Source organism: Bufo gargarizans, chromosome 4 (assembly GCF_014858855.1).
Source record: "Bufo gargarizans isolate SCDJY-AF-19 chromosome 4, ASM1485885v1, whole genome shotgun sequence".
NCBI classification, from domain to species: Eukaryota; Metazoa; Chordata; class Amphibia; order Anura; family Bufonidae; genus Bufo; species Bufo gargarizans.
Genome location: NC_058083.1, coordinates 97,478,143 through 97,492,746, shown reverse-complemented (window position 1 = coordinate 97,492,746; position 14,604 = coordinate 97,478,143). Strand labels below are relative to the sequence as shown.

At 47.0% G+C, this 14,604-nt stretch overlaps 1 protein-coding gene across 1 annotated transcript in view; it reads right to left on the bottom strand.

Annotated features, from left to right (window-relative positions):
• GK5 (glycerol kinase 5) overlaps positions 1-14,604 on the bottom strand; it is a 77,473-nt gene that overhangs the window by 10,988 nt on the left and 51,881 nt on the right. The window contains exons 6-13 of the mRNA XM_044288637.1: positions 12,684-12,759; positions 11,075-11,136; positions 8,450-8,523; positions 6,874-6,934; positions 6,647-6,773; positions 6,453-6,557; positions 5,921-6,015; positions 3,858-3,961 (exon numbers count right to left, since the gene is read on the bottom strand). Coding sequence (XP_044144572.1) covers positions 3,858-3,961; positions 5,921-6,015; positions 6,453-6,557; positions 6,647-6,773; positions 6,874-6,934; positions 8,450-8,523; positions 11,075-11,136; positions 12,684-12,759 — 704 coding nt within the window. The remainder of the gene's footprint in view (positions 1-3,857; positions 3,962-5,920; positions 6,016-6,452; positions 6,558-6,646; positions 6,774-6,873; positions 6,935-8,449; positions 8,524-11,074; positions 11,137-12,683; positions 12,760-14,604) is intronic.

Sequence of the window (14,604 nt, the reverse complement as noted above, 5' to 3'; positions counted from 1 at the left end):
AGGAAGAGTGATGGCCCAGCATACAGAGTCAGTGCAACCCTGGGCTCGCTGGATCGTAATCCCAACATTTGTATAATGGCGTGCACACCACACGTTGTAGAGGACCAATTTCTGACCGACCTGAACGGTGGAGGCCCATGGGGATGGGAATCTCTAGGGCACCTGAAGTGTTGCTGAGCGACCCCACTAAGAGAACAAAGGACGACATATCCGCGCCAACGACCAGTACCAGAAGAGACGGGAGGATACAATATGGGAGCAGCCCCAGTATCCATGTACCACTAGATGAAGAGTACCAGGCACCAATGGGAACGACTGTTGCCACGGCCCACCTGTGAAGGAAGCCAAGGTATCTAGTGTCATGGCTTAGTTGAATGAAAGCATGCATAGATGCCCAGTGATTTCCTGTTAGATGTAGAAAGGGGTAATGCCACGGCTGTTGAATATTATTCAGTGGTAGCGCAATCCTCCGTCAAGGAAGGGAGGTAGGGAGATAATCAGAACCGTATCCAACGGTAGTGTAATAACCCCCTCCATGGAGGGGGTAACACGTACTGTAAGCACTGCACTAAATGGAAGTGCAACTACTCCACCTATGAAGGGGAGAAAAATATATAGGAAGTACTTCCTGAGTTAGCGCAAGCACCTAACCTATGGCAGGGGGTAATGCACCCAGCAGGAATTGACCCCAATATGCATATGAATAGTCCCGTACCCGGTGGGTAGAGAAAGTCCTCCACCTATGTAAGGTGGTAATACCTACAGTAAACATTGCCACCCGCTATAAAGCCATAACGCCTCCTATGAGAGAGGCTAATGCATAACGCCAGTACTGTACCCAGTGGAACAGCAAATCCGTCAACAACCGAAAGGGGGGACGCGAATGCCTGGCACTGATCAGTGCAAGTGCAGTCAGTCCACCTGTGGAAGGAGGAAATACAAAGGGTAAGTACTGTCTCCAGTAGTAATGCAAATGCCGCCTAAGGAAGGGGGCAATGCATATAATCAGTACTGCTGGTAGTATAGATGCAGTCTAGAAGAGTCATATTCGAGTCCGCAGAACTGTCCCCTGTTCCCTCAGAACCAACCACCGTCAGAAGTGAGGGTTCTGAATGTCACCCTAAAGAGGAAGGGTGGAGGTGCGGTGGAGACCGAGGAGGAAAGTGTCCTGCTTGTGCGCAGCTCTACCTCTCAGCATCTAGCCATGGCAGTTGCAGGCTGTGTCGGCGGTGATATCACCATCAAACCACCCAGGAGGTGGAATCGGCATCCCTACATGACCGCTCCTGGCTTGTGTGGGCGGCACTCAATCAACCCACGACCCAGGAGGGTGGATTGGGAACTGCCAGAGGTCCTCCGTTGGCTTGCGGATGTGGATTAACAACCAAATGACCCAAGAGGGTGGATTGGGAATCCATCAGCTGTGCTCCCCTGGCTTTGTGCAGGTGGAGTACAATCAACCAAATGGCCTCAGCAGGCGGATTGGGAATCCTTCAGATGTGCTCCCCTGGATTTGTGCAGGTGGAGCATTATCAACCAAACGGCCCCGAGCAACCAAACGGCCCCGTAGGGCGGATTGGGAATCCTTCTGATGTGCTTCCCCGATTTGTGCAGGTGGAGCATTATCAACCAAACGGCCCCGTAGGGCGGAATGGGAATCCTTCAGATGTGCTCCCCTGTATTTTTGCAGGTGGAGTAATATCAACCAAACGGCCCCAGCGGGCGGATTGGGAATCCTTCAGATGTGCTCCCCTGTATTTGTGCAGGTGGAGTATTAGCAACCAAACGGCCTCCGCGGGCGGATTGGCAATCCTTCAGATGTGCTCCCCTGTATTTGTGCAGGTGGAGTGTTATCAACCAAACGGCCTCCGCGGGCGGATTGGGAATTCTTCAGATGTGTTCCCCTGTATTTGTGCAGGTGGAGCATTATCAACCAAACGGCCTCAGCGGGCGGATTGGGAATCCTTCAGATGTGCTCCCCTGTATTTGTGCGGGTGGAGTATTATCAACCAACAGCCTAGCGGGCGGATTGGGAATCCTCCAGATGTGCTCCCCTGGATTTGTGCAGGTGGAGCATTACCTCAGATGACCCAGAAGGGTGGTCTGGGAATTCTTCATGTGTGCATTCTCAACCAAACAGCCCCGGAGGGCGGATTGGGAACTGTGAACAATCCTCCCCTGTCCGGATAGGACATAGGCCCAGTCCCATACCCCACCACCAGGGTGGACATGCCGGCAGGAAGGGGTTAGGGTCAAACTCCTAATTTAAGGTATTTGGCCTGCAGAAAGGGGACACCGGATAATCCAGTGCAGGCTGCCAAAAAAACGACTTGCCATAAAGGGTTAACCCAGCTCAGAGGACCGGAGGCGGAGCTCAGCGGGCACCTGGGGGAGGAGGGACAGCTAGTCGGGGAGAATCCGCGCCTAAAGGACGAACCCGCCCCCTCCATAACCGGAATGAAAGTTGCGGCCTAGTAGGCCGCAAAGCCGGGACATAAAGTTCGGCGCACAGCCGACCGGGCGGTACCGCCGGCCGGCTATCACAGCAGGACTTGAAAAACAACGGCCGATACCCCCTCCAGATCAGTGGGCAGATGTGTCCGCTCGCTGCGGGAACCCATCCCGTGGCCGCAAAAAACTGCACGGGCTGAGTTCCGGTAGGCCCGAAGAGAAGCCGGGGCCTAAATTTTGGCGCCGGCCGAACGAATAGCCGGCCGGGAAGTGGAGTGACCGGAGAGGCGCTCTCAAGCGCCCTGGCTGAACACCGGCCGCGGGAGCTCACCCCGCAGGCCGTATAACTGGACCAGTGCCGGCTGCTGGCGGAATATGAGGAGAACCCAGGCCCCCAGTATGGACAGAAGCCCAAAACCTACATTGGGGCCTGAGGTAATGTGGGGCCCTCACCAGGGAATGGCCCACTTGAAGAAAAAAGGTCCTCCATCTTATGATGAGGTGACCAAGGGAAAGGGGAAGGGGAGGGGGGGGTACTTACCCAATGCGGACTACTCACCCCATCTTCATCCTCTTCTCTTCACCCTTTCTCAGAGTACCAGCAGGGTCACCTCTTCAGCCACTGGCACCGAAGTGGCAGGAGACTGGAATGGCGGAGGGTCTCGCCGGATTCAGATGACCCCTTGGCTGGCGGGAAGCAGGGGAGCTGGGCTGCCCTGGTCCACTTTCGTTTCTTGGGGAGGGCGAGCGGTGAGGGATTCCGACACCGGCCTTGCTCCCGGGGTAGACAGAGTGGCTAGGCGACTCTGTTTCCCCAAACCTAAAAAAGGAAAAAGATAAAATAATAAAAGTAAGCCGCCCTGCAAAAGCAGGGAGGTCTGCCTCCTACGACACTAAGCTAAAAACTGATATACTCTCTCCAGGCTGGAGGGGGTATAGCCTGCAGGGGAGGAGTTATCACTTCTTAGCCTAGTGTCGCCTCCTAGTGGCAGCAAGCAGCTATACCCACGGTCTGTGTCCCCCAATGATACTAGCGAGAAATTTATATAGAAATGTAATTTTAATTGAAAAATTTTACAACCGAAAGTGAAAAATTATGTTTTTTTTGCAAACATTTCGGTAAATTTCGATTAATATCAAAAAAAGTAAAAATGTTAGCAGCAATGAAATACCACCAAATGAAAGCTCTATTAGTGAGATGAAAAGGAGGTAAAATTCATTTGAGTGGTAAGTTGTATGACCGAGCAATAAACGGTGAAAGTAGTGTAGTGCAGAATTGTAAAAAGTGGTCTGGTCATTAAGGGGGTTTAAGCTAGGGGGGCTGAAGTGGTTAATCAAGGTAATTACCCGCTTCATTTCTTGGCTGCATATACATTATAAAGTATTTAAAAAAAATGAATCTTTACCTAAAAGCCACTGACTCCATTATGGCTCGTAGAAGGTGGCACTTTGTGGTGGAAGGCTTCAGTCCCATGAAGGAGGCACATGCATAGGGATCATTCACTGGAGCCTAAATACACAGAAAGCAATGAGCAAAAAGAACATGCTCCCTGCCACTGCCTTCCATAATATAGTAATAGAGTAACACTTACATACATGTACCGGCAGCAGGGAGGGAGAAAACAGACACGTTACAAGCAGACGATACAGACTCTATATGCATTATCTCTGGCTGTAGAGATGTCTATGCATATAATACAAATGCCCATGTATGATGTACACAGAGTGGCAATGCAGAACACCACGGCGAAAGTTTCTAGACATTGACCTGAACCTCCAAAGATTGGATACGACCTCCTGGGAGCAGTATAAGGAAGCTTCATTTCAAAACGTCATTTATTAAGACCGGCGTTTTAGACACAGATCTAAATAAAGCTCCTGCTCTGGCGGTGGATCGCCAAAGTTATGAAGAGGCCATTTTCTGCGCCTAAAACAGGTGTAGAAAATGGTGAATGAGACTGGTCCACTTCCCCTGCAAGTTTTAGACCTGCCGTGGCAAAGTTGCAGATTGCGGTGCAAAAAAAAGCGAACCGCAATCTGGGTAATATAGGCATATTTAAGGTTAATAATTGACCCCCATTGTATTTAGTTGGACACATCTACTCCCGTAAAGAGGAACTGTCATGTGGCCAAAAACTAGACACCATGGCGGGCGTCATCATAGCTGGTGTTTTACGCTGGCCTACAATACCCCCCTGCGCTGCACTACGGGTCTTTCTTTTTCTCTAGGTTCCCCCTACAACCTTTGCCTTTACTTCCCTCGGCTAATTAACAGACAAATTGACAACTAAGGGGTCTACACCGCACAGTGTTAAAGGGGTGTGAACCATAGCCACTTGGTCGCTGCCCACTCAGCATGGACAGTATCAGAGAGGTTCTCGCAGCAGGATCTACTGAGACTTACACCATCTAATTAGAGAATGCAGCCTTTTGACGGCAGCCCACACAAAGGAGATTGCACCCCTGAGCGTCAGGCAGCCAGCCCACAGCAGGGGAAGCGGAGGATCAATGCCACCAAGGGGAAGAAGAAGCTCTAGCTCCACAATCCCCTCTGGATGAGGCGCAAGTCTCATGGCGTCACACTGCTGGAGCCGCTCTGACACACTCCTTTGATAGTGGGTGTTGGAGACCACCGAGTTGTCAATTTATTCAAGAATTAACATATATGGAACATAAAAGTAATGCTACAATCTTTGGGAGAACGGAGGACCTAGATAAAAAAAAAAAAAACTAAAAATAAAATAAAATATAACCTGTGGGCAACAAACAATAAAAGTGTGGCGTCCACATTACTTCTTTTGTCGCCATGACAGATCACTTTTAAAGCATCGCATAGTTCTGAAACTACAATACATAGAGTACAATAAAAAAATAAAATAAGAATGAAAATAATAAAAGCAGCTGAAAATCGCATAGAAAAAAGTAACTAACAGACGCAGCTTTCACAAATGTTATGAATCAGCACCTCAGCTCTTTAATAAACAGATGCATAAGGACAGATGTCCCATCTCCCTGCAACGTGGCAATGTGTCCCCAAGCAGCACGTGACCCAGCAGAGAAACTGCTGACACCAGTCATTGGCTGCAGCTGCACATATGATGCTGTTGCTCCAGGAGTCTACAGAACGGGGACTAGAAGACCATTGAAGTCACCCATTGAGATGGACTTGTGCAGGAATGGCCAACCTGCGGCTCTCCAGCTGTTTCAAAACTACAATTCCCACCATACCCTGCTGTAGGCTGATAGCTGTAGGCAGTCTCGGCATGCTGGGAGTTGTAGTTTTGCAACAGTTGGAGAGCCGTAGGTTGGCCATCCCTGGACTTGTGTGTCGGGGAGAAATGATTTTTCCCCCAAAAAAAGGTACAGCAGGGCTGGAACTGAGAGTTATAAGAGTCTAAAAAGCTGAACAACTCCTTTAAATTCCCGAAGGCTGTGCTTTAATAGTGGTCCTTCCATTGCCTGTACTTACCTGCAGGCCTGAAAAGGATGGTACGAAGTAAATCCCCTCACAGTCCGGGACATTTCTGACCATTATCTCGGTGTCTGCAAAATCTGTGAAAAGATCTTAGAAATGAAGACGGTTATTCAATGATCAGGAAGATATAGCAAAATCTACCAGAATTGTATAATTCACTGGGAATTCATAATGTATTTTCAGATGCATCCTCCATCTGTAAAGGGTGGGTTCACATCGCATTTTATGCGTCTGTTTGACTTATTTATAAGAAAATTAAAAAGGATACAAAAACACTGCGCACAACGTTCTTGTATCCTGCAGAGTCCGGTAAAAAAGAAAAGTATACTTTTTTGTTTTGTTTGTTATTTTACAATGGAACTCTATGGTGAAGGATGCCACTGTATGGCATCTGTCTGAGGCATCCGTTTATACGCATGTTTTTTGTATACAGTAAACCAAATGGGAAAAACATGATGTGAACCCACTAACACAATGACTTCAGACTACTATACATGATGGGCCTAGAACTACTCTGAGGACTTACTCAGCTCTTGTGCCCACTTGATAGCAGTCCCTGTATCGGAGGAATTACCCTCCGCTAAACACGCCAACTCATTGCCAATCTTCCAGCCAACTAGCGGGTATAGACCTTATAGAAAAACATACAATTATCAACCTTGTAAGTTTTCGGGTGCTTGCTATGGTAGGTTGTAGAATGCGAGTCATATCTGCCCCTACCGGCTATAGAAGTGTGGAGATTAGTCCCAGTATTGATGGTCATAAATGTTCCAGTTCCCATTGTCAATTTAACATCCCCCACATCAAAACAGCACTGGCCAAACATGGCAGCCTGCTGGTCTGCAACCTATGGAAATGAGCAAGTCATGATAGACGTGAGACGTAGCTGTCCTCCACAGGACTCTGATTATATCACCTGCTTCTTTTATATCAGTGGTTTCACTCACCAACGCCCGGATCGGGATTGGAGCTCCAAAAATACTGGGATCCACTTCTCCAAAGTTATGACTAAAAATGTGAAAAAATAAAATAAAAACAAAAAACATGTCAGACTGATAACACACAAGACCTGTTTCACATTTGTGTTAAAGAGATCTGGCATATCTTTGCATTCTGGCCATTACCAGAAGCAGATGCTTTGCCGTCTGGCCCCATTCACTATAGCGGGGATCGCTATTTATCTGGCCGCAACCGAGAAGCGGCCGGCAAAATACAGCTGCGCATAGTGTTTTTTGTCCGGCCGCCTCTCGGCATGTTAGCATCCGGCAGTGCTGGGTCCAGTCAGGTCCGGCAGGCTGCTCCCCTGCTGGAACAGCTTGCCGAAAATGTATAGTGCAATAACCCATTTATTCTCTATGGGGACTGAATGGATGCGGACAGCACTAAGTGTGCTGTCGGCATCCACATTTCCGAAGCGCGCCATCGATTTTCCGGTCTGCGGCTCCGGAGAAAAAATAGAATATGTCCTATTCTTGTCCGCAATTGCAGACAAGAATAGGCATTTCTATGGGGGTGCCGGCCGGGCATATTGCGGATCCGCAATACACTACCGACGTGTGAATAGACCCTAAGGCCTCTTTCACACGGGCGTCATATTTTTAGCCCGGATAAGAGGCGGGTGCGTTGCGGGAACACACGCAATTTTTCTGCGTGAGTGCAAAACATTGTAATGCGTTTTGCACTCGCGTGAGAAAAATCACGCATGTTTGGTACCCAAACCCGAACTTCTTCACAGAAGTTCGGGCTTGGGATTGATGTTCTGTAGATTGAATTATTTTCCCTTATAACATGGTTATAAGGGAAAATAATAGCATTCCGAATACAGAATGCATAGTATAATAGTGCTGGAGGGGTTAAAAAATAAATAAATAAATTAACTCACCTTCTCCTCTTGATCGCGTAGTTCCCGGTCTCTTCTTTACTAGCTGTGGGCTAAATGACCTGTGGTGATGTCAGATCACATGCTCCAATCACATGGTCCATCACCGTGGTGATGGAGCATGTGATCTGACGTCACCACAGGTCCTTTAGCCCACAGCTCATCATTAAAGAAGAGACCGGGAACTACGCGATCAAGAGGAGAAAGTGAGTTAATTAATTTTTTATTTTTTTAACCCCTCCAGCCCTATTGTACTATGCATTCTGTATTCAGAATGCTATTATTTTCCCTTATAACCATGTTATAAGGGAAAATAATACAGTGAATAGACAGTCACCTAGAAACCATGCGTGAAAATCGCACCGAATCCACACTTGCTTGCGATTTTCACGCAACCCCATTCATTTCTATGGGGCCTGCGTTACGTGAAAAACGCAGAATATAGAACATGCTGCGATTTTCACGCAACGCATAAGTGATGTGTGAAAATCACTGCTCATGTGAACAGCCCGATAGAAATGAATGGGTCCGGATTCAGTGCGGGTGCAATGCGTTCAACTCACGCATCGCACCCGCGCGGAATACTCGCCCGTGTGAAAGGGGCCTAAGAGGTTGACAGACCAAAAAATCCTGAGTAACCCCACCTGGTGTCCTCCACGGGAGGAAATATAGAGAGAGGGATGGACAGCAGCGAGCAGAGGAAGGAGCTCCAGCTCATCTAGAAAAACAGGTAAAGGATCATTTATGTGAAATACTACAGCATCACCTAATAAAGCTTAAAGGGGTTGTCCCACAAAATATTCTACAGTTTTCCAACCAGCACCTGGATCTGAATATTTCTGTAACTGCATGTAATTAAAAATGTATTATTCACTGAAATCCATCTGTATAGCGCCACCTGCCGTTTGCCCTTTTTTTAATTTCTCCGTCCTGCTCACTGAGACGGAAGCACATGTCTTCATTCCAGCGGGACTTGTGTCCCTCCACGTCCCATGTTGGACTGTAGGGGATTATACTGCTGCACAACACGTTTAAAAGAAAACAATCAAAACAACAAAAATAAGGTGGTCACACCTCCGACTGAGAAGATATAGCGACCTAGAAATAGGTAGCAGTGACAACCGGGGAGGGGGGGGCGACGGCCACAGCTCACTAGCAAAGTTACATTTAAAACACAAATCTAAAATAATTTTTAAAAGAAAATTATTTAGGGGGGTTTGAGAACTTCACTAGTCCCTTTGCGCTTCATGGACTTTAAGACAAAAAAATAAAAATTAAAAATACAGTGCCTTCATTGATCAAATCTAACAAAGCTCGGCTGTTATTTCCTGAATAGTTCTGGGAAAGAAAGAAAGTGTACTTTGAATATTTTCTAACAAAGCCTCTTTTACTGTTCAGCAGCTTTGATAAATAAGGTCAACAGATTTCTCTACAAGGGTTGGAACTCCATTATTGTCATACAGAAATCCAAGTCTTTCCTATTGCTAAGAAATTTCTGGCTGACTGCAGCCACCACCAGGGGGAGCTTACTGTATCTGGATTTGTAACAGCCAATGAGAGCTCAGCTTTCATTTCTCAAACTGTTATGGAATAATGAAAGATTCTCTGCGATTGGCTGCTGTGACCAACAAGGCAATTTTTTTGTTAAGCAGGTTTGATAAGAGGTATTTTATTTATTTATTTTTCTCGAAACGGAATACTAGTCTCTCGAAACGGAATACTAGTCCGTTAATAATTTGACAAAGTGCCAACAATTTCCACAGCTCTGTACAGTACATTACAGGCAACATACAATGCATACAAGGCACAGTGGCTTGCCTATTACAAATGGAGGTCTGACCGCACAATGTCGCTCCTCAGCACACTGTGCATAGGTGGCTTCCTCCGCCAAAAATGTTCTGGTCGGTATTAAAGGGGTTGTGCATGAATGGGCGTGTGCCAATTTGTCATGATGTAAAGGGGGCTGATCAGCACTGCGGCCGGTGATTGGCTACAGCTAGTATTAAGTGAAGCGAGCGTCGGATGCTTCAGCCGAGTCGTTTTGTTCAAAACTTCGGAATATCCATCTCTGTACAGTATTAGAATGTATCGGCTCCGATGAGCCAAAAGTTAGTATTATTCCGAAGTTTTGAACAAAGCGACTTCGTATGCGACTTTCGCCATACAAAGCGCGCTTCGCTCAACACTAACTGCGGCGATGCCAAACCAAATGTTGACATTGTTGAGGGAGCCCAGCGGAGCATCGCAGGCCTGCAGGAGAGGGAGCCAGCGCCGGGAAGCAGCAAGTCATCTATCCCTTACAGGTCCAGACAAAACCCCCCCCATTATACTTGCACAACCCCTTTAAAGGTGTTATCCAAGACTAATAAAGACCTCACAGAGCGGATGGCTTGTGGTGGTGATCATACTTACCTTGTCCCCGCAGCTGGGTTTGGGGTCTGTTGCTCCTTGGCCGGCTCTTCCTCTCCCCGCAGCGACGTAAACAACATCCATGACCTGCCTCGCTTACATAACGTGACCAGTTGTCGTGATGCAAAGGGAGCTGGTCACCGCAGTGGCCTGTCATTGGCTGCAGTGGTCACGCATTTTGATTTCAGCGCTGCAGGGAGAAAAAGTTGGTCTAGGAGCAATAGACACCAAATCCAGTGGTGAGAGTCCAGGTAAGTATGATCACCACTGCAAGTCGCCCCCTCTCTGGGAGGTCTTTATTAGTCTAGGATAACCTCTTTAAATAATCTAACATGGCTGTTGCTCTAACTTTAGATTTTTTATATTCTGCCTATTTTCTAAGTGAAGTAAATATCCATCAAAGGAGTATTACCATCTCAAACATGTTTGCTACATCCACAGAATATACCATAAATGCCCGATAGCTGCCGGTCCACCTCTGTGACCTGCCCCTGCCTGGATATGGCAGCCAGAGGTGGTGACAACTGCAGAAACAGCCAACCAACTGCCATACAAGTGAACGCAAGTTACGGAAACGTAGATCAGCAAGCTATGCGGTTTCTGTGACTTGTGAAATGGGGCCCATTCTGTTTTAGTGCAGAAAGCACATAGAGAGCATATAAATTACCAGCATATAAATTAGCAGTTTATTTTTGCATATGCTGGGGGAAATCAAAGTCATGTAAAGGAAAAGTGAAACAGTTCCCCAAGGCAGGTAGATACCCACTCATTTATCCCAGGCCCAGACGGACATATCTTCCCTGTACTGTTTCATAAAAAACGCACTGTTCACTGACCATCCATGTGTTGGGGCCACTTACCAAGTAAGGGTCAAAAATGGCGGTGCTACTTGCATTAGAATAGTCCGTTGCGTGTACAGAGCCTGAAAAGCAGAAAAAAAAGCTTTTAATAACCCAGCACTGCATTCAACCACATACAGTTCCTGCCTCCACCTTCCAAATCTTTTTATTTCCTGACATATACAACTTTCAATTTTTTTTTTTTTTTTTTACTCCAGTATAGTTATATGGGGCTTTGTTGTACTTTCCTTATTTTAGGGTACGTATACATTAGAATTTACTGAATATTCTTTATTATTGCATGCATTGAGCATTCAATATTAGATGGCCTAACCTCAGGATCATTCAAAAATATCCGATGAGGGTCTGAATCCTGTCACGCACCATGACCAGCTATTTGAGGAGGCTGGGTCTCTCAAATGACCGTCACAGCCTCTTCCTAGGAAAGTGAAGTCACGTTCATCGGTCACACAGTCTATGTGCAGGTTTGTCATCAGATATTGACTGCCTAGCCGGATACAACCGTTTGCCACCGGAGCCCAATGACTTCAATGGGAGCTGGCCGCTCCCCGGCATAAATTCTGGGATTAGACTGGACAAAAACTGTTGCGTGTGGAAATTTCTGTCCTGCTGAAGCTCAGCATTTATGCAGGAAAGTGGCCAGATCCCCACTGGTTCCCATTATAGTCTTTGGGGTCCTGTGGGGTCTGAAGAACTCTGGCTGTAGTGAGAGTGTGAAACTAGCCTTACCCCTCACCAGAGCTCTGTGGTGGGGGTGCCAGGAGTCAGACCTCCACGATCAGATATTGACGTCCTAGCCGGATACAACCGTTTGCCACCGGAGCCCAATGACTTCAATGGGAGCTGGCCGCTCCCCGGCATAAATTCTGGGATTAGACTGGACAAAAACTGTTGCATGTAGAAATTTCTGTCCTGCTGAAGCTCAGCATTTATGCAGGAAAGTGGCCAGATCCCCACTGGTTCCCATTATAGTCTTTGGGGTCCTGTGGGGTCTGAAGAACTCTGGCTGTAGTGAGAGTGTGAAACTAGCTTTACCCCTCACCAGAGCTCTGTGGTGGGGGTGCCAGGAGTCAGACCTCCACGATCAGATATTGACGTCCTAGCTGGATACAACTGTTTGCCACCGGAGCCCATGACTTCAATGGGAGCTGACCGCTCCCCGGCATAAATTCTGGGATTAGACTGGACAAAAACTGTTGCATGTAGAAATTTCTGTCCTGCTGAAGCTCAGCATTTATGCAGGAAAGTGGCCAGATCCCCACTGGTTCCCATTATAGTCTTTGGGGTCCTGTGGGGTCTGAAGAACTCTGGCTGTAGTGCGAGTGTGAAACTAGCCTTACCCCGCATGCCCTAACAACCAGGGGCCATGAATGGACTCAGGACTGTCCGCACACTAAGGGCAGTGAGTGCACTGCATTGGACAACAGAAGATACAGGTCCTGTACAGCATGCCTGGATCATTCCTATCATACATACATACGTACTGCATCTACAAAAAATAAAAGAAAATTCTATACAAAAAAAATAAATAAAAAGTCTATTGTGAAGAGGCGATGCTATGATCACCACAGGTGAAACCCTGCATCCTTCAGAAATAGACAGCATTTACCATTTGTGAGTTTATACAGCAGCCATGTGTCAATGGTACCAAAACAGCAATTGCCCTCTTCTGCCGCTTGACGCACCTGAAAATGTTGAAAGACGACGCAAATCAATTGAGATAATGCCACACAGAGCCAACAGAATATGCGTATTTAAAACTGCAACATGTTGTATTTATTGCCTCTTAGTGGTGTTTTCTCACCACCGACTAGATATAACAGCAGCCACCACTAGGGGGAGCTCATTGCACAGAGATTTATACAGCTCCCATTCAGCGATCTTCTAGGTGGAGGCAGCATGCAACAAACCACTGAAATGCAGCTGTGCCGATTTGCTGGTTTGTAAAATTCTGCAGATCTTCCAACTGTAATTCCAAAGAAAATCTGCAGTGTATCCTAAGACTCGCAACGTGTTCTGTCCTGACCTCCGCTCCTCGACAGGATTGCACAGCATTATACCGATTTGTAATGTCGTGCATCCCTTAAGAGTCCTGAAATCGATTGTATTACACTGCCAGAATACTGTCAGTGTAATACCAAAGATTCCAGAACTCTAAAGGTTACACAGCATTCTAAGTTAATTTAATGATGTGCGATCCTGTCAAGAAGCGGAGGTCAAGGCGGGACCTCTCGCTGACACGCCGCAAGTTTATTGCATTGCACTTGCTCGTGTGTCTGACCCAAGAGGAAAAAATGCATGAAATTGCAGTTTTCAACATCTGGTATTCTGATGCAATTGTGTGGAGAAGCAGCTTTGTGGCCTGTGGCTATTGTAGGCTCTCAGTCATGAATATGGTGACTGCAGTATATTGCATGTGAATCCAGGAGGCTTGGGAATTTGGGTTCTTTGCGGTTCCTCAGCAGTTGGCTTTATGAGGCTATACCCGATTTTTCTAAACTTTTCTTTAAGAAAAGCTCATACTTAGGCTACTTTCACACTCGCATTTGGTGCGGATCCGTCTTGTATCTGCACAGATGGAGCCGCACGAATAATGCAAACGCTTGTATCCGTTCATAACGGATCCGTTAGAATTATTCATAAACAAAAAAAAAAGTCTAAGTCAAAATGGATCAGTCTTGACTTACATTGAAAGTCAATGGGGGACGGATCCGTTTTCAATTGCACCATATTGTGTCAGTGAAAAACGAATCCGTCCCCATTGACTTGCATTGTCTCCGCATAGTCAGACTGTCACCAAAACGCCGCAAGCTGCGTTTTAGTGACCGTCTAAAAAACGCAAGAGACCAAACGCTGCCAAATTGGTGCATTCTGAACGGATCTCACAAGCTGACCCAGAAACGCCAGTGTGAAAGTAGCCTTAGGCTACTTTCACACTCGCGTTTGGCGTGGATCCGTCAGAACGGATCCGTTTGTATTATCTGTAACATAGCCAAGACGTTTTGGACCTCTTGTGAGAGCCCTGAACGGATCTCACAAACGGAAAGCCAAACCGCCAGTGTGAAAGTAGTGAGCCAGTGATTGCTGTAAACTGCACTTGCTAGTCCAGCGGCTCGCAAGGCAATGAGGACCCTTGACATGGGTTTTGTATTTCTGCAGCATGGAACCAGGCCTCCTTATGATATTGGGGGGAGGACGCGGTGTCGTGTGCTTAGAAGGGGCTGGGTAGCAGTCTGTGCTAATAGAATGGGTATGAGCAACGGGCTCTTGGACAGTAAGGTGTACCACACATACCATGTGATATACTAAACACCCCCCTCCTCATGGATGGAAAGATGTAAGGGGATGTTCTGAGGGTTTGCACCTGTGTGAAATCTCTCATATTGGGGCACGAGGTGCGGTTAAAGTCATATCAAACCTGTCCGGGATTCACCTGTAAAAACCAGAACCAAATGCATGTTTTTTTCCAGATGTAGTTCCGGTACAGTTCTGACCGCACCTCGGCTGCTACCTGTGAACATAGCCCAAAA